The sequence below is a fragment of the Stegostoma tigrinum genome, chromosome 5 (genome assembly GCF_030684315.1).
Source record: "Stegostoma tigrinum isolate sSteTig4 chromosome 5, sSteTig4.hap1, whole genome shotgun sequence".
In the NCBI taxonomy this organism is placed as follows: domain Eukaryota; kingdom Metazoa; phylum Chordata; class Chondrichthyes; order Orectolobiformes; family Stegostomatidae; genus Stegostoma; species Stegostoma tigrinum.
The window spans coordinates 88,392,888-88,407,880 of NC_081358.1; the positions used below are offsets into that span (position 1 = coordinate 88,392,888).

General features: G+C 40.4%; 1 protein-coding gene across 4 annotated transcripts in view; it reads right to left on the reverse strand.

Annotated features, from left to right (window-relative positions):
- Positions 1–14,993, reverse strand: part of gra (granulito) — a 102,591-nt gene that overhangs the window by 17,304 nt on the left and 70,294 nt on the right. For 3 of the 4 annotated variants that reach the window (XM_048529800.2, XM_059646363.1, XM_059646364.1), the window contains 2 exons: positions 9,716–9,787; positions 5,075–5,187 (listed from right to left, as the gene is read on the reverse strand). In XM_048529800.2, coding sequence (XP_048385757.1) covers positions 5,075–5,187; positions 9,716–9,787 — 185 coding nt within the window. The remainder of the gene's footprint in view (positions 1–5,074; positions 5,188–9,715; positions 9,788–14,993) is intronic. The other variant, XM_048529801.2, reaches the window with a different exon arrangement.

The window sequence follows — 14,993 nt, forward strand, 5'->3', positions numbered from 1 at the left end:
AATACTTTCTGTTACAAACTTCGCAATTAATGTAGGAGATCCTTTAAACAAGTGTTAAACTCATTACAATTTTTTTTAAAGGTGAAGTTCTTATTTTACAGTGTTTCATGCAGAAAACTGCGAGCTGAAAATACAGAAAATTTGATTTACTTTGGAATGAACAAGTGATTAATTCAAATAAGTCAAAGGTGGGCACTTATTGAATCAAAGCACTTGTCATGTTTTTGATTTGCCTACTTTCAAATGTACATTTCAAAACATACCCAAAAATATTTCTAAGGACAGCTAGAAGTGGCAAGCCACAAAATGTGCTTTTTTAAAATTCACTCAAGAGGCATGGGCATTGTCCATCCTTAGTTGACCTTGAGAAGGCCTTGAGCTGCCTTCTTGAACCACCTGTAGTCCATGTTCTGAATGTAGGCCCATAATGCCATTAGGGATGGAGTTCCAGGACTCTGACCCAACGATATTGAACAAATAGTGATATATTTCCATGTTCAGATGGTGAATGGCTTGGTGGGGAAATTAGATGGTAGTGTTTGTATGTAACTGCTGCCCTTGCCCTCACCCTTCTAAATGGAAGCGGCCATGGGTTTGGAAGGTGGTGTTTTAAGATGGCTTGGTTAATTTCTGCAGTGAGTTTACAGACAGTCAAAAGTCCTAGGTAGATGGATCGTCCATGCTAAAAATTACCCCATTGTGTCCAGGGAGGTGTAAGCTAGGTGGATTAGCCACAGTAAACTAAATAATTGAGGAATTATTTAATGAAGTCACTGTGACTAAGGGGAAGAGTAGGCAGAGAGCCTACTCATGATGAATGCAGAGGGACAGGTGGTCTGAGGTGCATTTATTTTAAAGCGAGAAGTGTAGTAGGTAAAGCAGATGAAGTTAGGGCTTGGATTAGTACCTTGGAGTATGATGTTATTGCTATTACTGAGACTTGGTTGAGTAAAGGGCAAGATTGGCAACTAATTATCACAGGTTATAGATGCTTCAGGCAGGATAGAGAGGGAGGTAAAAGGGGTGGAGGAGTTGTATTACTGGTCAAAGAGGATATCACAGCTGTGCTTGAAGGAGGGCACTATGGAGAACTCGAGCAGTGAGGCAATATGGTCAGAGCTCAGAAATTGGAAGGGTACGGTAACAATGTTGGGGCAGTGCTACAGGCCTCCCAAAAGTGAGCATGAGATAGAGGCACAAATATGTAGACAGATTATGGAAAGATGTAAGAGCAACAGGTGGTAATGGGAGATTTTAATTTTCCCAACATTGACTGGTATTCAATGAGTGTTAGGGGTTTAGATGGAGCAGAATTTGCAAAAAGCATCCAGGAGGGTTTTCTAGAGCAGTACGTAAATAGTCCAACTCGGAAAGAGGCCATACTGGACCTGGTGTTGGGAAATGAGCCCAGCCAGGTGGTCGAAGTTTCAAGAGGGGATTACTTTGGGAGTAGTGATCACAATTCCGTAAGTTTTAGAATACTGATGGGCAAAGGCGAGAGTGGTCCTAATGGAAGAATGCTGAACTAGGGGAAGGCCGACTCTGGCAAAATTCAACAGGAGCTGGGAAATGTGGATTCGCAGCAGCTGTTTGAGGGTAAATCCACATTTGATATGTGGGAGACTTTTAAAGAGAGGTTGATTAGAGTGCAGGACAGACATGTCCTTGTGAAAATGAGGAATAGAAAGGGCAAGATTAGTGAACCATGGATGACAGGTAAAATTGTGAGACTAGCAAAGGTGAAAAAGAAAGCATACATAAGGTCTAGATAACTGAAAACAGATGAAACTTTGGAAGAATGCTGGGAAAGTAGGACCAATCTGCAACAAGAAATTAAGAGGGCTAAAAGGGGTCATGAAATATCTTTAGCAACAGGGTTAAGGAAAATCCCAAAGCCTTTTCTTCATACATAAGGAGCAAGAGGGTAACGAGAGAAGGGGTTGGTCCACTCAAGAGCAAAGGTGGGAAGTTATGCGAGAAGTCAGAGAAAATGAGTGAGACTCTTAATGCATCGGTATTCACTGAGAAGAGGGACATGACGGATGTTAAGATTAGGGATAGATGTTTGATTACTCTCGGTCAAGTCCAGCATAAGGAGGGGGGTGGTTTTGGGTATTCTAAAAGGCATTAGGGTGGACAAGTCCCCAGGTCTGGATGGGATCCATCCCTGGTTATGAGGGAAGCAAGAGAGGAAATAGCTGGGGCCTTAACAGATATCTTTGCAGCATCCTTGAGCATAGGTAAGGTCCGGGAAGACTGGAGAATTGATAACATTGTCCCCTTGTTTAAGAAGGGTAGCAAGAATAATCGAGGAAATTATAGACCAGTGAGCCCGATGTCAGTGGTGGAGAAGCTGCTGGAGAAAATACTGAGGGATAAGATCTATTTACATTTGGAAGAAAATGGGCTTATTAGTGATAGCATGGTTTTGTGCAGGGAAGGTCATATCTTTACCAACTTGATAGAATTCTTTGAGGAAGTGACAAAGTTGATCGATGAGAGAAAAGCTGTAGATGTCATATGCATGGACTTCAGTAAGGTGTTTGATAAGGTTCCCCATGGTAGGCTGATGGAGAAAGTGAAGTTGCATGGGGTCCAGAGCGTACTAGCTAGATGGATAGAGAACTGGCTGGGCAACAGGAGACAGAGTTGTAGTGGAAGGGAGTTTCTCAAATTGGAGAACTGTGACCAGTGGTATTCCACAGGGATCCGTGTTGCAACCACTGTTGTTTGTGATATATATAAACTAACTTCATCTGGAGAAAGGTATAGATGGTCTGATAGCAAGTTTGCAGGTAACACTAAGGTAGGTGGAGTAGCAGATACTGAAGGGGACTGTCGGAGAATGCAGCAGAATATAGATAGATTGGAGAGTTGGGCAGAGAAAAGGCAGATGGAGTTCAATCCAGGCAAATGCAAGGTGATGCATTTCGGAAGATCCAATTCAAGAGCGAACTATACAGTAAATGAAAAAGCCCTGGGGAAAATTGATGCACAGAGAGATCTGGGTGTTCAGGTCCATTGTACTCAGAAGGTAGCAACACAGGTGGATAGAGTGGTCAAGAAGGCATACTGCATGCTTTCATTCATCGGACTGGATATTGAATATAAGAGTTGGCAGATCATGTTACAGTTGGCTAGGACTTTGGTTCGACCACATTTGAAATGCTGTGTACAGTTCTGGTCGCCATATTACCAAAAGGATGTGGATGCTTTGGAGAGGGTGCAGAGGAGGTTCACCAGGATGTTTCCTGATATTGGAGGGCGCTAACTATGAAAAGAGGTTGAATAGAATAGGATTATTTACATTAGAAAGACAGAGGTTGAGGGTGGACCTGACTGAGGTCTACAAAATCATGAGAGGTACGGACAGGATAGATAGCAAGAAGCTTTTTCCCCAGAGTGGGGGACTCAATTACTAGGGGTCACGATTTTAAGGTGAGGGGAGAAAAGTTTAAGGCAGATATGCACAGAGGGTGGTCGGTGCCTGGAATACGTTGCCAGCAGAGGTGGTAGAGGTGGGCATGATAGCATCATTTAAGATGTATCTAGACTGATACATGAATGGGCAGGGAGCAGAGGGATACAGATCCTTGATAAATAGGCTACAGGTTTAGATTGAGGATCTGGATCAGCACAGACTTGGACGGCTGAAGGCTTGTTCCTGTGCTGTAATTTTCTTTATTCTTTCTTTGTTCTAAATGCAGGATTACGGGGGCTGGATAGGATGCTCTTCGGAGGGTCACTGCAGACTTGATGGGCCAAATACCCTCTGTCTGCACTGTAGGGATTCTGTGATTCTGTGATAACACCATTACTTCTGAACATTGCTGGAAGGAATACATATTTGTGACATTGTGCCAATCAAATGGGCTGTTTGGTTCTGGGTGGTAGCAAGCTTCTAGACTGTTGGAGCTGCACTCATCCAGGCAAGCAGGGATATTCCATCACACTGCTGACTTTTGCCTTTTAGGTAGTAGACAGGCTCTGGTGAGTTACTCCCTGTAGAATTCCTAACCTCTGACCCTCTCTGATAGCTATTATGTTTATATATATAGTTCAGTTCAGGTTGTTGTCAATGGTAACTCTTGGGATGTTGGTAATAAAGGATTCAGTGATGGTAACACTATTGAAATGTTAAGGTGAAATGGTTAGATTCTTATTGGAGATTATCATTTCCTGGCATTTGTGTGGCATGAATGTTGCCACATCTAGACATGGGACTGCTTCAGTATCTGACAAGTCACAAACAATGCTAAACATTGTGCAGACTTCAGTGAATTTCTGACATTATGATACAGGAAGAGTGATTGATGCAAATAAAGATAGTCAGGCTTAGGCATTACCCTGAGAAACTCCTGCAAAGAATCATCTGGAGCTGAGATGACTGACATCCAACAACCACAAGCACTTCCTTTGTGCCAGGATGAGTACAACCAGTGGAGACTTTTCTCTCAATTCCCATTGACTCCAGTTTTGCTGCAGCTCCTTGTTGCCACACACTCTCAAATGCAGTCTTGATATCAAGGGTAATGGAGATAATGGGAACTGCAGATGCTGGAGAATTCCAAGATAATAAAATGTGAGGCTGGATGAACACAGCAGGCCAAGCAGCATCTCAGGAGCACATGAGATGCTGCTTGGCCTGCTGTGTTCATCCAGCCTCACATTTTATTATCTTGATATCAAGGGTAATCATTCTCATCTCACCTCTAGAATTTAGCAATTTTGTCCATGTTTGAACCAAGGCTATAATAAGGTCAGGAATTGAATGGTCCTGGCAGAACCCAAATTGGACGTCAATGAGCAGGTTATTGCCAAGTTGGTTCTGCTTAATAGCAGATTTGATGACTCCTTCCATCACTTTACAACCAAAAACAGACCGATGGGAATGATAATTGGCTCAGTCGAATTTATCCTGCTTTGTGTATACAGTAACTGGGTACAGGAATTCTTTTAAAATTTGGTAATCTCTTATTTACAAACTAAAATCAAAATTGTGAATATTATTTCAACACAACTGCAAAGAATGCAATCTACCAATCATAATCACTATCCAAAATGTACAACTTACTGGCCTCTCTAATACCACAGGAAGAGATGGCAAAAACTCAGGTTTCTCTTTTGAAATAGGCAGGCTAGCAATTTTCATCAGGAATTCTCTGCTGTATGTAATCCTCTCTGCATCTGGAATGTAAATGGAAATGGGTAAACAAAACTGGACATCTTATTAATGTATCAATTACATTTCATCAAACCATCCACTGGAATTATGGGCACGTTAAAGCCTGCACATTGCTTGTTCCCAACTATTAATGCTGCCTTAAATTAAGATTTTTGGCTGAACTCTTGCAGGAATTAGTTGATCTACTGAGGCTTTTTCTTTATGGGCTTTTCACTACTGGAGATTGGACTGATTTTGATTTCAAACTTGCAGAATACCAAATATAATATGAGTAGCAAGAAGTGTTCCAGTATTGAAAATAAAGATTGCTGCTACATAACCATCTAATTCCTAAACTTAAGACTTGATGTACCAATCAAGCTCATTTACAATTTCAGCATGGCAATAGGAATGCTATAGGATTACATTCAAATATATTTCTTAAATAGTGAAATTTCCATCGTCCCTTTTGTTTCCTATTTCCCATGCTCTGGAAGTCACATGCCTTTTTTGCCTCTTGAAGACCTTATCCACCTTAACACACCCTCCTTGAAGTCTATTTAAAGTCTATCTCTTTGATTCTCTCCTAATAACACATTCAGTAGCTTGGAATCCTACTTTTTTTCTCTCTCTTAACAATGTGTAGGAGCAGGAGAAAACTAAAGCGCACCATTCAAAACTACCTACAGCAGTCCAGTGTGGTCTCTCAAAACTCCCATATGATCACAGCACTTTTTTTTATTCTTGTACTTCAGTCCCTTTTACAATAAAGGGGAAATGCTACATTCCTTCCTAATTGTATACCATGACTGGATGCTAGCTGTTTCTTGTACAAGAATACCAAAGTCTCTCTGAAAATCAACATTTCTAAATTCATGCCTTTGGCTTTTCTACTCTTATGGCAAATGCAAATAATCTCACACTTCCCCACATTAACCTCGACCTGACATCTTGCTACCCAATCACCTAACTAGAATAATTCTCCGTGTAACCTGAGTCATTCGCAAACCTTACAAACCCCCAGCTTTATATCTTCAACAACCACAGATACATTGCCTTAGGTGAATATACCAAAAGTATCAATACGGATTGTAAGTAGTTGAAACCCCTGTACTCCTCCTTACAGCACTCACTAGAACTAGCCTGTCAACTTGAAAATGCCCCCTTTTATCCTTACTCTTTGTTTGTTGTCTGTTAGCCAAGAGTCAGTACGCGCTAGTATATTACCTAAGCTCCAAGAGCATTATCTTTACATAAACTTTGGTTACAGCATCTTACCAAATTTCATTTGGAAATCCAAGTTTCTACTGGGTACCCTCATCTTTCTTGACTTTTTACATCCTCAAGACTCTAATAAATTTGTCAAAAGTAATTTGTCCTCCAAAAAAACATACTGACTGTGACCATGAGATGATTTCCTAAGTACATTAGCAATTTCGTAATACTGAATTCCAACATTTTTCTAATGTCAGGTTAAGTGGTTTTCATTCCCTGTCTTCTACCTTAATTCTTTCCAGAATAAAGGCGCTGTATCATCAAATCACATACAAGACCATTCAGTCTGTGATGTCTCGTCTGACTTTCTGGTTGAGTAATCCAATTGATGTCATTTCTCTGTTTTTCTTATAATTCAATTCATGTCCTTTTCAGATAATAACCTAATTCCCTCTTGAATGACTCAATTGAACCTACCTTTACAATACTATGAAGCAGTATGTTCTGGATCTTAACCACTCACCACAGGAAAATATTTCTCCTCATGTCTCCTGTTGCTGCCTTTTCCAATTATACTTGCTAACTTCCAATTGCATATTTGTGCTAGAATCTATAATTTTGGAAAATCATAACCAGCACATCAACCACCACTGCATTTAAGTTTAACTGTCGGGATATGAGCCATCAAGTAATGGGAATTTGTCAGATTATAATTCTTTAAACTTTCTCGATTTACTTTTTCTCATATTAATTAGCTTAATTTTTTTATTCTTGTTGGCTCCTGGGTTACCACCATCCCATTTCCCCACTAATTTCTCTCTTTTACTTAAAAGACCAGACACAAAATATTTATTCAACGTCTCTGCCTTTTTTTTAATTCCCTGTAATAATTCTCTTTTTGCCGTTTCCAAAAAAAACTATTTTTTACTTTAGATATCTCTTTCCTTGTAGAGCTGTAAAAGCTCTTATAATCAATTCTTAAGTTGCTGGCTAGTTTGCCCACTACTTTTCTCCTGTATTTTCTGAATTTCTAATGACATTTTGATGGTTTCTAAAGGCTTCCAATTCTCAGGCTAACTCTTACACTTTGACACACTAATAACCCCTTCTTTGAACATAATACTTCCCCACAATTCTCAAGGAACCTGAGACAGTTCTTTTTTTGCTGAGTTTTTCTTTTTAATAGAATGTATCTTTATTGAACATTCTGAATAATTTCTTTAATGGTTTCCAACTTTATTTATTGCCAAACCTTTTAATTTATTTACACAAACAACCTTAATTAGTATCTTATTTAGGACTGCAGTACACCACTCTTAAACTTGAAATTGAATTCAATTGAATTATCATCATTTCCGCAGCATCTACTTAACTGCTAGGTTACTAGAACCACTGTCCAATTCAACAATTGGACACCTAAGACAGCTTCATCTCAAGTTGGTTCCACAATTTATCGTCCCAGGATACTTCTCAAAAACATGCTGCAAATTAATCTTCCAAATCACCTGTGTCAATTTGATGGATCCAGTCTATATGAAGATTGAAGTACTCCAAAATTATTACATTACCTTGGTGACAAGATTGTAACAAATTACTTCTGTTTGATTCTGTCCAACAGTGTTAGTACACTTACATCAGGAATATAAATTACTTCCACCTGCATTTTCTTGCCACTGTCAATCTTACCACACACCTGATCTTCTGAAGCAAAACCTTTTTTTAAAGTTCTTATTACTGTCCTGATGTTATCCTTAATAATCAGGGTTACATCTCCTCCTCTTCCATTCCTTCTGTCTTTTTGAAAAATGTTGTGTCATTATTTCCCTTGGTCAACTTCTAATTATATCTCTAATACTGACTAGATATAAACTGTTTACTTTTATTTGTGCTATTAATACGCTTCTCTTACTGGATGTACTAAGTACTTTCAGAGAAGCTGCTTTTAATTTTACTTTTACAACTTTATTTGCATGGATCTTATTCATTTAATGTATTATGACTTTTAAACTCTCGACTTCATCCTTGTCCAATCTTTTTTTAGTTGTTGTGCAGTTAGTTAGTGCACTGTCATAATGTTCCCTTCATCTCAGCCCATATCCCCTACATTTTTGTTAGGCTTTTCACTCCACAAAGTAGTCCAAGACAGTTTTCTCTATGACAGCTGTTACTGGCCTTATCTCTGAATGGGCCCTGGGAAAACAGACTGTCCTCTGGAAACAGGGATCATGATACCTTTGCAAAATTTCAGGACACTATTGAGCACAATATTGAGAATGATTAGTTTTGATCATCCAAAATAACCTTCAAACATTGAATTACGGAAACAGGTGGAAACAGGTGTGGACTTGCTGGGCCAAAGGGCCTGTTTCCACACTGTAGGGAATCTAATCTAATCTAATCTAAACACTAGTTAACAACTGAGCCGCAAACATTCTGGAATTAACCTACACAATGTCTTAAGGGTTGCTAATCTTGCATGCATTCATGCATTCTTTTGAATTTCACCATAGCAACATTATGGAGATCCTGGAGGACCTCCAATGCTTTTTTAAATGAAGAAAATTCTGTAAATCAGAACTTGACTTCAATTATGAGGAATTTGTAAAATTATAATTCAAAATATTTTAGAAAACATTTCAGGAAACACCTGGCATGCAATGAGAAAATTGATCAGAAAATTGTGGAAAATTATCAAATCAGATCCCACTAGGCACTAAAAGAAGCTGTAAATCCACAGCTTGTGATACTATTAATTTGTTCCCTACCTGAACATCCAGCCTGATGGACAGGCAAAACCTTGAACTGGGCATAGAATCTCTCAGTGAAGACTGTAGCAGCAGACTAATTAGAGGAACATTTGTCACAAGAGCATAGGGGTTAGAGTCAGAAGAATGCTACATGGCTTTTCCAGCCTGCTGCACCATTCTCAACTCCACTTTTCTCCATAACCTTCAACTTCCTTGTCTATCAAAGTAGGAAATTAGTACAGGCAGCATGCTTTATGGGCGAAGAGGGAATTAACGATTGCATTAGGGGAACAATTGATTAAGTTTTTGGGTTAGCTGCAATTTTCAAGAAGCTGCATGGTGGGGGTGGAACTCATAGCTCGAGAGAGAGAGAGAGAGAGAGAGAGGGAGAGAGAGAGATCAGGGGTTTCAAATATTGAAGAGGCATTCAGACTTTGGAGGATTTGTGTTGGGTCTGGGACTTGAGTCCTGGCAATGGAAAGGGATCAGAGGCCACATGATGGCATCAAGTAATTTGGTGAAGTTTCCCAATCATAGGAGCTTCTGAGACGGGAACCTGGATCCAGGAGGTAGGTGCAAAGGCACTTACCTCCTGAATCCACAAAGTCCTCGCCTTGATAAAGCTGCCAGGCTTCCTGATGCCAGAATTCAACTTGAAAACCTGAAGAGCAACGAAGTTCATAGCCTCATTATTTAAAGTTCTAATCTGCCTCCTTCAAGCAGGTTAGTTGTCCAGTTAACTTCTAGCCTCGCTTAAAATTGTAAATTGCTAAGTTGGAGGCAGGTTTGGACCAGGAAAAAGGATTTTTACAGATTTCAATCGTATACATAACTCAAACCACCCCCCTTCCCCTTCTTTTTCGGCTAAAAATTCTGCTCTGCCTTTTTCTTACTTTTCAACCAATTATATGGCACTGATATCCATACCTTTATGCAGAAATACCAACATGCATGTAATTTAAATCTTGCAGGCGACTCAAATATAACATTGACACCACTTTCTGAAACACATTTAGCTATCTTTACAAGAGCTGTTCTGCATACTAATTCAGTGCAATCAGAATCTTAGGCCTTGATTTTCATGGACTTGTGAAGTTCCAACAGCTAGAAAATTAAGACTAAAATTCTGGCCCCCTTTCCAAAAGATCCAATTTTACTGTTGGCAGAATGACTCTCTCATTGATGAAACCCAAATCCAACAAAGTTATTTGAATTCAATACTGAATTCAAATAATACTCAAAATAGGCCTTCTGATTCAACCAGCACAAGGGCCTTATCCTACAATTAATGACTGATGAGCTTTGGAGTAATGCTCACAAGTGCTCATAAAGTGTCAATAAGATGTTAAAGGTATTAAATTATTTAAATTCATTGACATTTTCCCAAAATGTATAGACAGTGTGTATCTATGTATTTGGGGAAAAAAGTATAAATGTAATGACTGTTGACATAATCCCAAATGCTAATATTATAGCAATTTTTACCACTCAATTGCTTGTGCACCCTGTCATTAACACAGTGTTGGCTTTTAAGTGCAAGGTTTGGCAATTTCAAAAGATTTTTAAACGTTTAGCTGCCTTCGTAGGATTCTTAAAGCAATTGTTTCTTTTCAGAGATTTTAATGTATTGAATGGGCTTTCATGGCGCAGTGCTTCGTTTTATGTAGCGGTGTGTATTAGATAATTAGAACTGAGATGAGGAGAAATTTCTTTACCCAGACAGTGGTGAGAATATTGGAATTTTCTGCCATAGAAAATCATTGGAGCCAGAATGTTTAATGTTTCCAAGGGGTTAGATATAGTTCTTACGGATAAAGTATTCAAAGGGCATGGAGAGAAAGTTGGGACAAACAGTTTACTGAGTTGGATAATCAGCCATTAACGTATTGAATGACAGGCCAGACATGAAGGGCTAAATTGTCTACTCCTGCTCATAGTTTTTTTTTGTTTCTATCATTTCACTACGGCTTCCAAATTTGCCCATATTGGATAATGGTTGGGTTAACATGGTGGGTAGTAACAGCAGAAAATGATGGTTAGAGGCAATGGTTGGCAATGATTGCATTAAGTTGGCAAAGGGGAAAGACAGCTCTTGGGAATGAATGGGGTGTATGCATTAAACACTGAGGATACAACAGAATATTCGACCACGTGGAGGGGGATAAATTGTCATGAGTTGATGTGGATGGGGTGCGAACGGTGGCTGTAAGGCTGAGAGCAAATGGGCTTAATGTTTAATAACATAACTGTGACAAAGTCCAGAGAATTGAGGTGGACTTTTAACCATTAAGCTAGACAGCTGCTATTGCTGACTCCACTTTGCACTTGGCTATGCAGCATCCCTCACCCAGATGCCTGTGCAAGTTAGGAAATATCCCAACTGAGTATTTACAAGATCTTGGTGACCCAAACATCAATTTGTTTCATACTGGAACACATGCAATGACAGATTAGATCTGTCTGCTTTCTAGTACCCATGCAGGCATTATGAAGCACTGGTCTGATCGTCTAGATGTTGGAGACCACTTCACCTGAGCTACTATCAACAACAGATTCTTTCCATACTTTCTGCTGCCTTCGTCAATGCTTGGTATTCAAAAAGGTGTATCTGCTGTGCCGTATCTTACTCGGAGCACTAGCCCTGAACTCTTCCTCTAAATTCCTCAGTTAGCATGCTTTTGAGCTAATATTTGAACAGGGGTTGAGGGAGGGTGGAGATTGAGAAATGTGCACCATGCCATGTGCACACATGACCAAAACATAGTACAGCCTGAAGTACCTTTCTGAAGCATTCCTATAGAAAGGGAAATAAATTTGTAATAATGCACTAGTAGGCAACTTTCATATACAACTTTGAGTAGGAGTTAAATGGTAAAATAGTCGAGTTGTTTATCTGAGAATTCACAAATTAGAGAATAGAAACATTTGTTACTAATAGTGAGCTGACAGCAAAACTGCTTTTTCACTTTCAGCACTAGTTTTTTTCTAAGATCTTAAGGTTTTCTTCCACATATGGGGTTGGAACTAGGAATGGTTTATGTGAGGTGTTCTTAAAGAAGCTTTTTTTAGCTCAGGCGTACTTGTGGTCAAGGGTGGTCCTGCTTTTACCGGTCTTCGCACTGCTGCTCCTTCTGCGTACTCTTTGCTGCCCAAATATTGGTAAAATGTTGGTTCTTAATGATACAAAAAGCATGTAGCATATGGTACAATGAGATTAATACACAGAAGAGATTAAACCATTCCACAAAAATGAGAGACAGCTGTTTGACTCTCAAATACAGCTCTCTAGTACAGTGCCTATGGCACAGTATTTTAAAATTAATTCACTTACATGTCTTTGCTGGCTGGACCAATAATTATTGCCCATACTTGGTTGTCCTGTAGGTAGTGGTGGTAAGATAAGTAAAGGAATTTTACAGTATATAAAGAATTGAAGAGCTGTACTTAGGAGATAAGGAACAAGCAGCATCAGGAATATTGTACTCCTAAATGCCCACAGCATGAGATACTCAAGACTGGTATCTCAATGTGCAGGCAGAAATTATGAGTTGAAGCACAAGATAAGGAATATTGGAAGCTGGGGGAAAGAGCCAGTGTCTGGAGATTAAAAAAGAATCCAAGGGACCAAGCACAAATGTGAAAAGTCTGAAGGCAGGGAAAGACTTAAAATAGGAAGCTGCACAGTGGAAAGATTATAAGGAGCAGGAAAAGAACCTCAAAACATTTCAAATTGTGGCTACAAATCAATAGCCTAGAAAGGAGAAATACAGAATTGGAATGCTTAAACAAAAGAAGTCATAGAATATTTTTCCTCTATACCACAGTAATTAAATTAGATTGGAGTTCCTTTGTTCACTAGCTTTATTCAAGCACATGGGGCAGCACAGTAGCTTAGTGGTTAGTGCTGTTGCCTCACAGCACCAGCAACCTGGGTTCAATTCCAGCCAATGGGAAACTATCTGTGTGGAGGTTGCATGTTCTCCACATGCATGTATGTGGGTTTCTGCCAGGTGTTCAGGTTCACTCCCACAATCCAAAGATGTGCATTTAGGTGGATTGGCAATGCTAACATTGCCCACTGTCCAAGTATGTGTATGTGAGGTGGATTAGCCATGGGAAATACAGGGTTACAGGGATAGGGTAGGGAGGATGAGTCTGGGTTGTATGTTCTTCAGAGAGTTGGTTGGACATGCTGGGCCTATATAGATATAGCGATAGGGTTCCCCTTGTCTTTACCTATCATCCCACCAGAATTCACATCCAGAAGATCATCTGGACAATGCATCCTCACACTCTGCTTCCTGTAAAGACTCCATCCCATTCTCTCAGCTCCCCCATCTCCGTCACATATGTTCAGACGAGGCCAACTTTGACAAGGCAGCCTCTGCAATGTCCACCTTCTTCCTCAACTGAGGACTCCCCAGTACCGTTGTTGACAGGACCTCAACCAGGTCCAACCCATCTCCCACACTTTCACCCTCACCCTTTCTCTTGCCTCCCGCAACAGCGATAGGGTTCCTCTTGTCCTTATCTACCATACCACCAGCATCCACATCCAGAAGATCTTCAGACTCCACTTCCACCACCTCCAGTGATATGCCACCACCAGTCACATATTCCCCTTCCCTCCCTTGTCTACCTTCTATTGGGAACTTTTCCATAGGCCTTCCAGGACAACCTGGTCCACTCTTCCTTCACTCCTAACACCACCACACCCCTCACATCACTTTTCCTGCAACTGGTGAAGGTGCACCACCTGCCCATTTACATCCTCCCTCCCCAGTATCCAAGGGTCCAAACATAGCTTCCAGATGAAGCGGCACTTCATCTGCGCTTCCCACAATCTGGTCTACTGTATCTGCTGCTCACAATATAGTCTCCTCTACATTGGGGAAACTGAGCATAGGCTAGGTCTTTGCTTCACAGAATATCTATGTGCTGCTCGCAAAACTGACCTTGACCTACTTGTTTCCTGCCACATTGTTCCCTGGCCAACAGCTGTCTCTAGCTTGCTGCAGTGTTCCAGTTATTGTAACCTCCACTCATGGTCCTGAGAGAGGAGAACATCATTGTTGGTCAAGGACAGTATTACAGTTGCAGAAAGGATTACAAAGTGCTGAGGGCATGCAGAGTTAGTGGTGTTGGGGGTTTGGATGCATGAAGAAAGTGATGGAACGTGATGCAAGCATTAATCAGAGGTGAAGCTCAACCAAAACTAGAAGAACAACACCCTGTCATTTTCTGCTTGGGCACCCTGCAACCCACTGTACTCAATATCGAGTTGAATAATTTTAGGGCCTCAACTTTCCCATGTCCTCGCCCCCTACCCCACATGACAGGCCGAATTGTCACATAGCCTGCCATTACACACTTTACACACTACCTACTTTTAGTCACTAACAGTCCCCGTTAACAACTATTCACCCTCCTAACCAGATCGTTACCAACTCCTTTGTCTATTCAACTGCTCTCCTCTCTCTCTTCAGGCTCTATCCTGTTGTTTGCTCCCCACCCCGTCCCCACCTCCCAATTTGCCGCATATGAACTGACATTTTCCCAGTTACCATCAGTTCTAAGAAAGGGTCACCGGACCCAAAACATTAACTGATTTTTTTTCCCCAAAGATGCTGCCAGACCTGCTCAGTTTTTCCAGCAACTACTTTTTGTTCCTGACTTATAGCATTCACAGTTCTTTCAGTTTTTCTTTAGTGTCAACATACTGTCCCTAAACAGTTTGAGCAGCTTGTATTTGAACTGTTTCCTCAATCTTTCCCCTTTCAAAGGAGTAAAAATTCAGGTACCATCAGGTCAATCAAACATGCCATAACCTTAATTATTCAAAAATGCAGGGGTCCATTTCAGCCTAG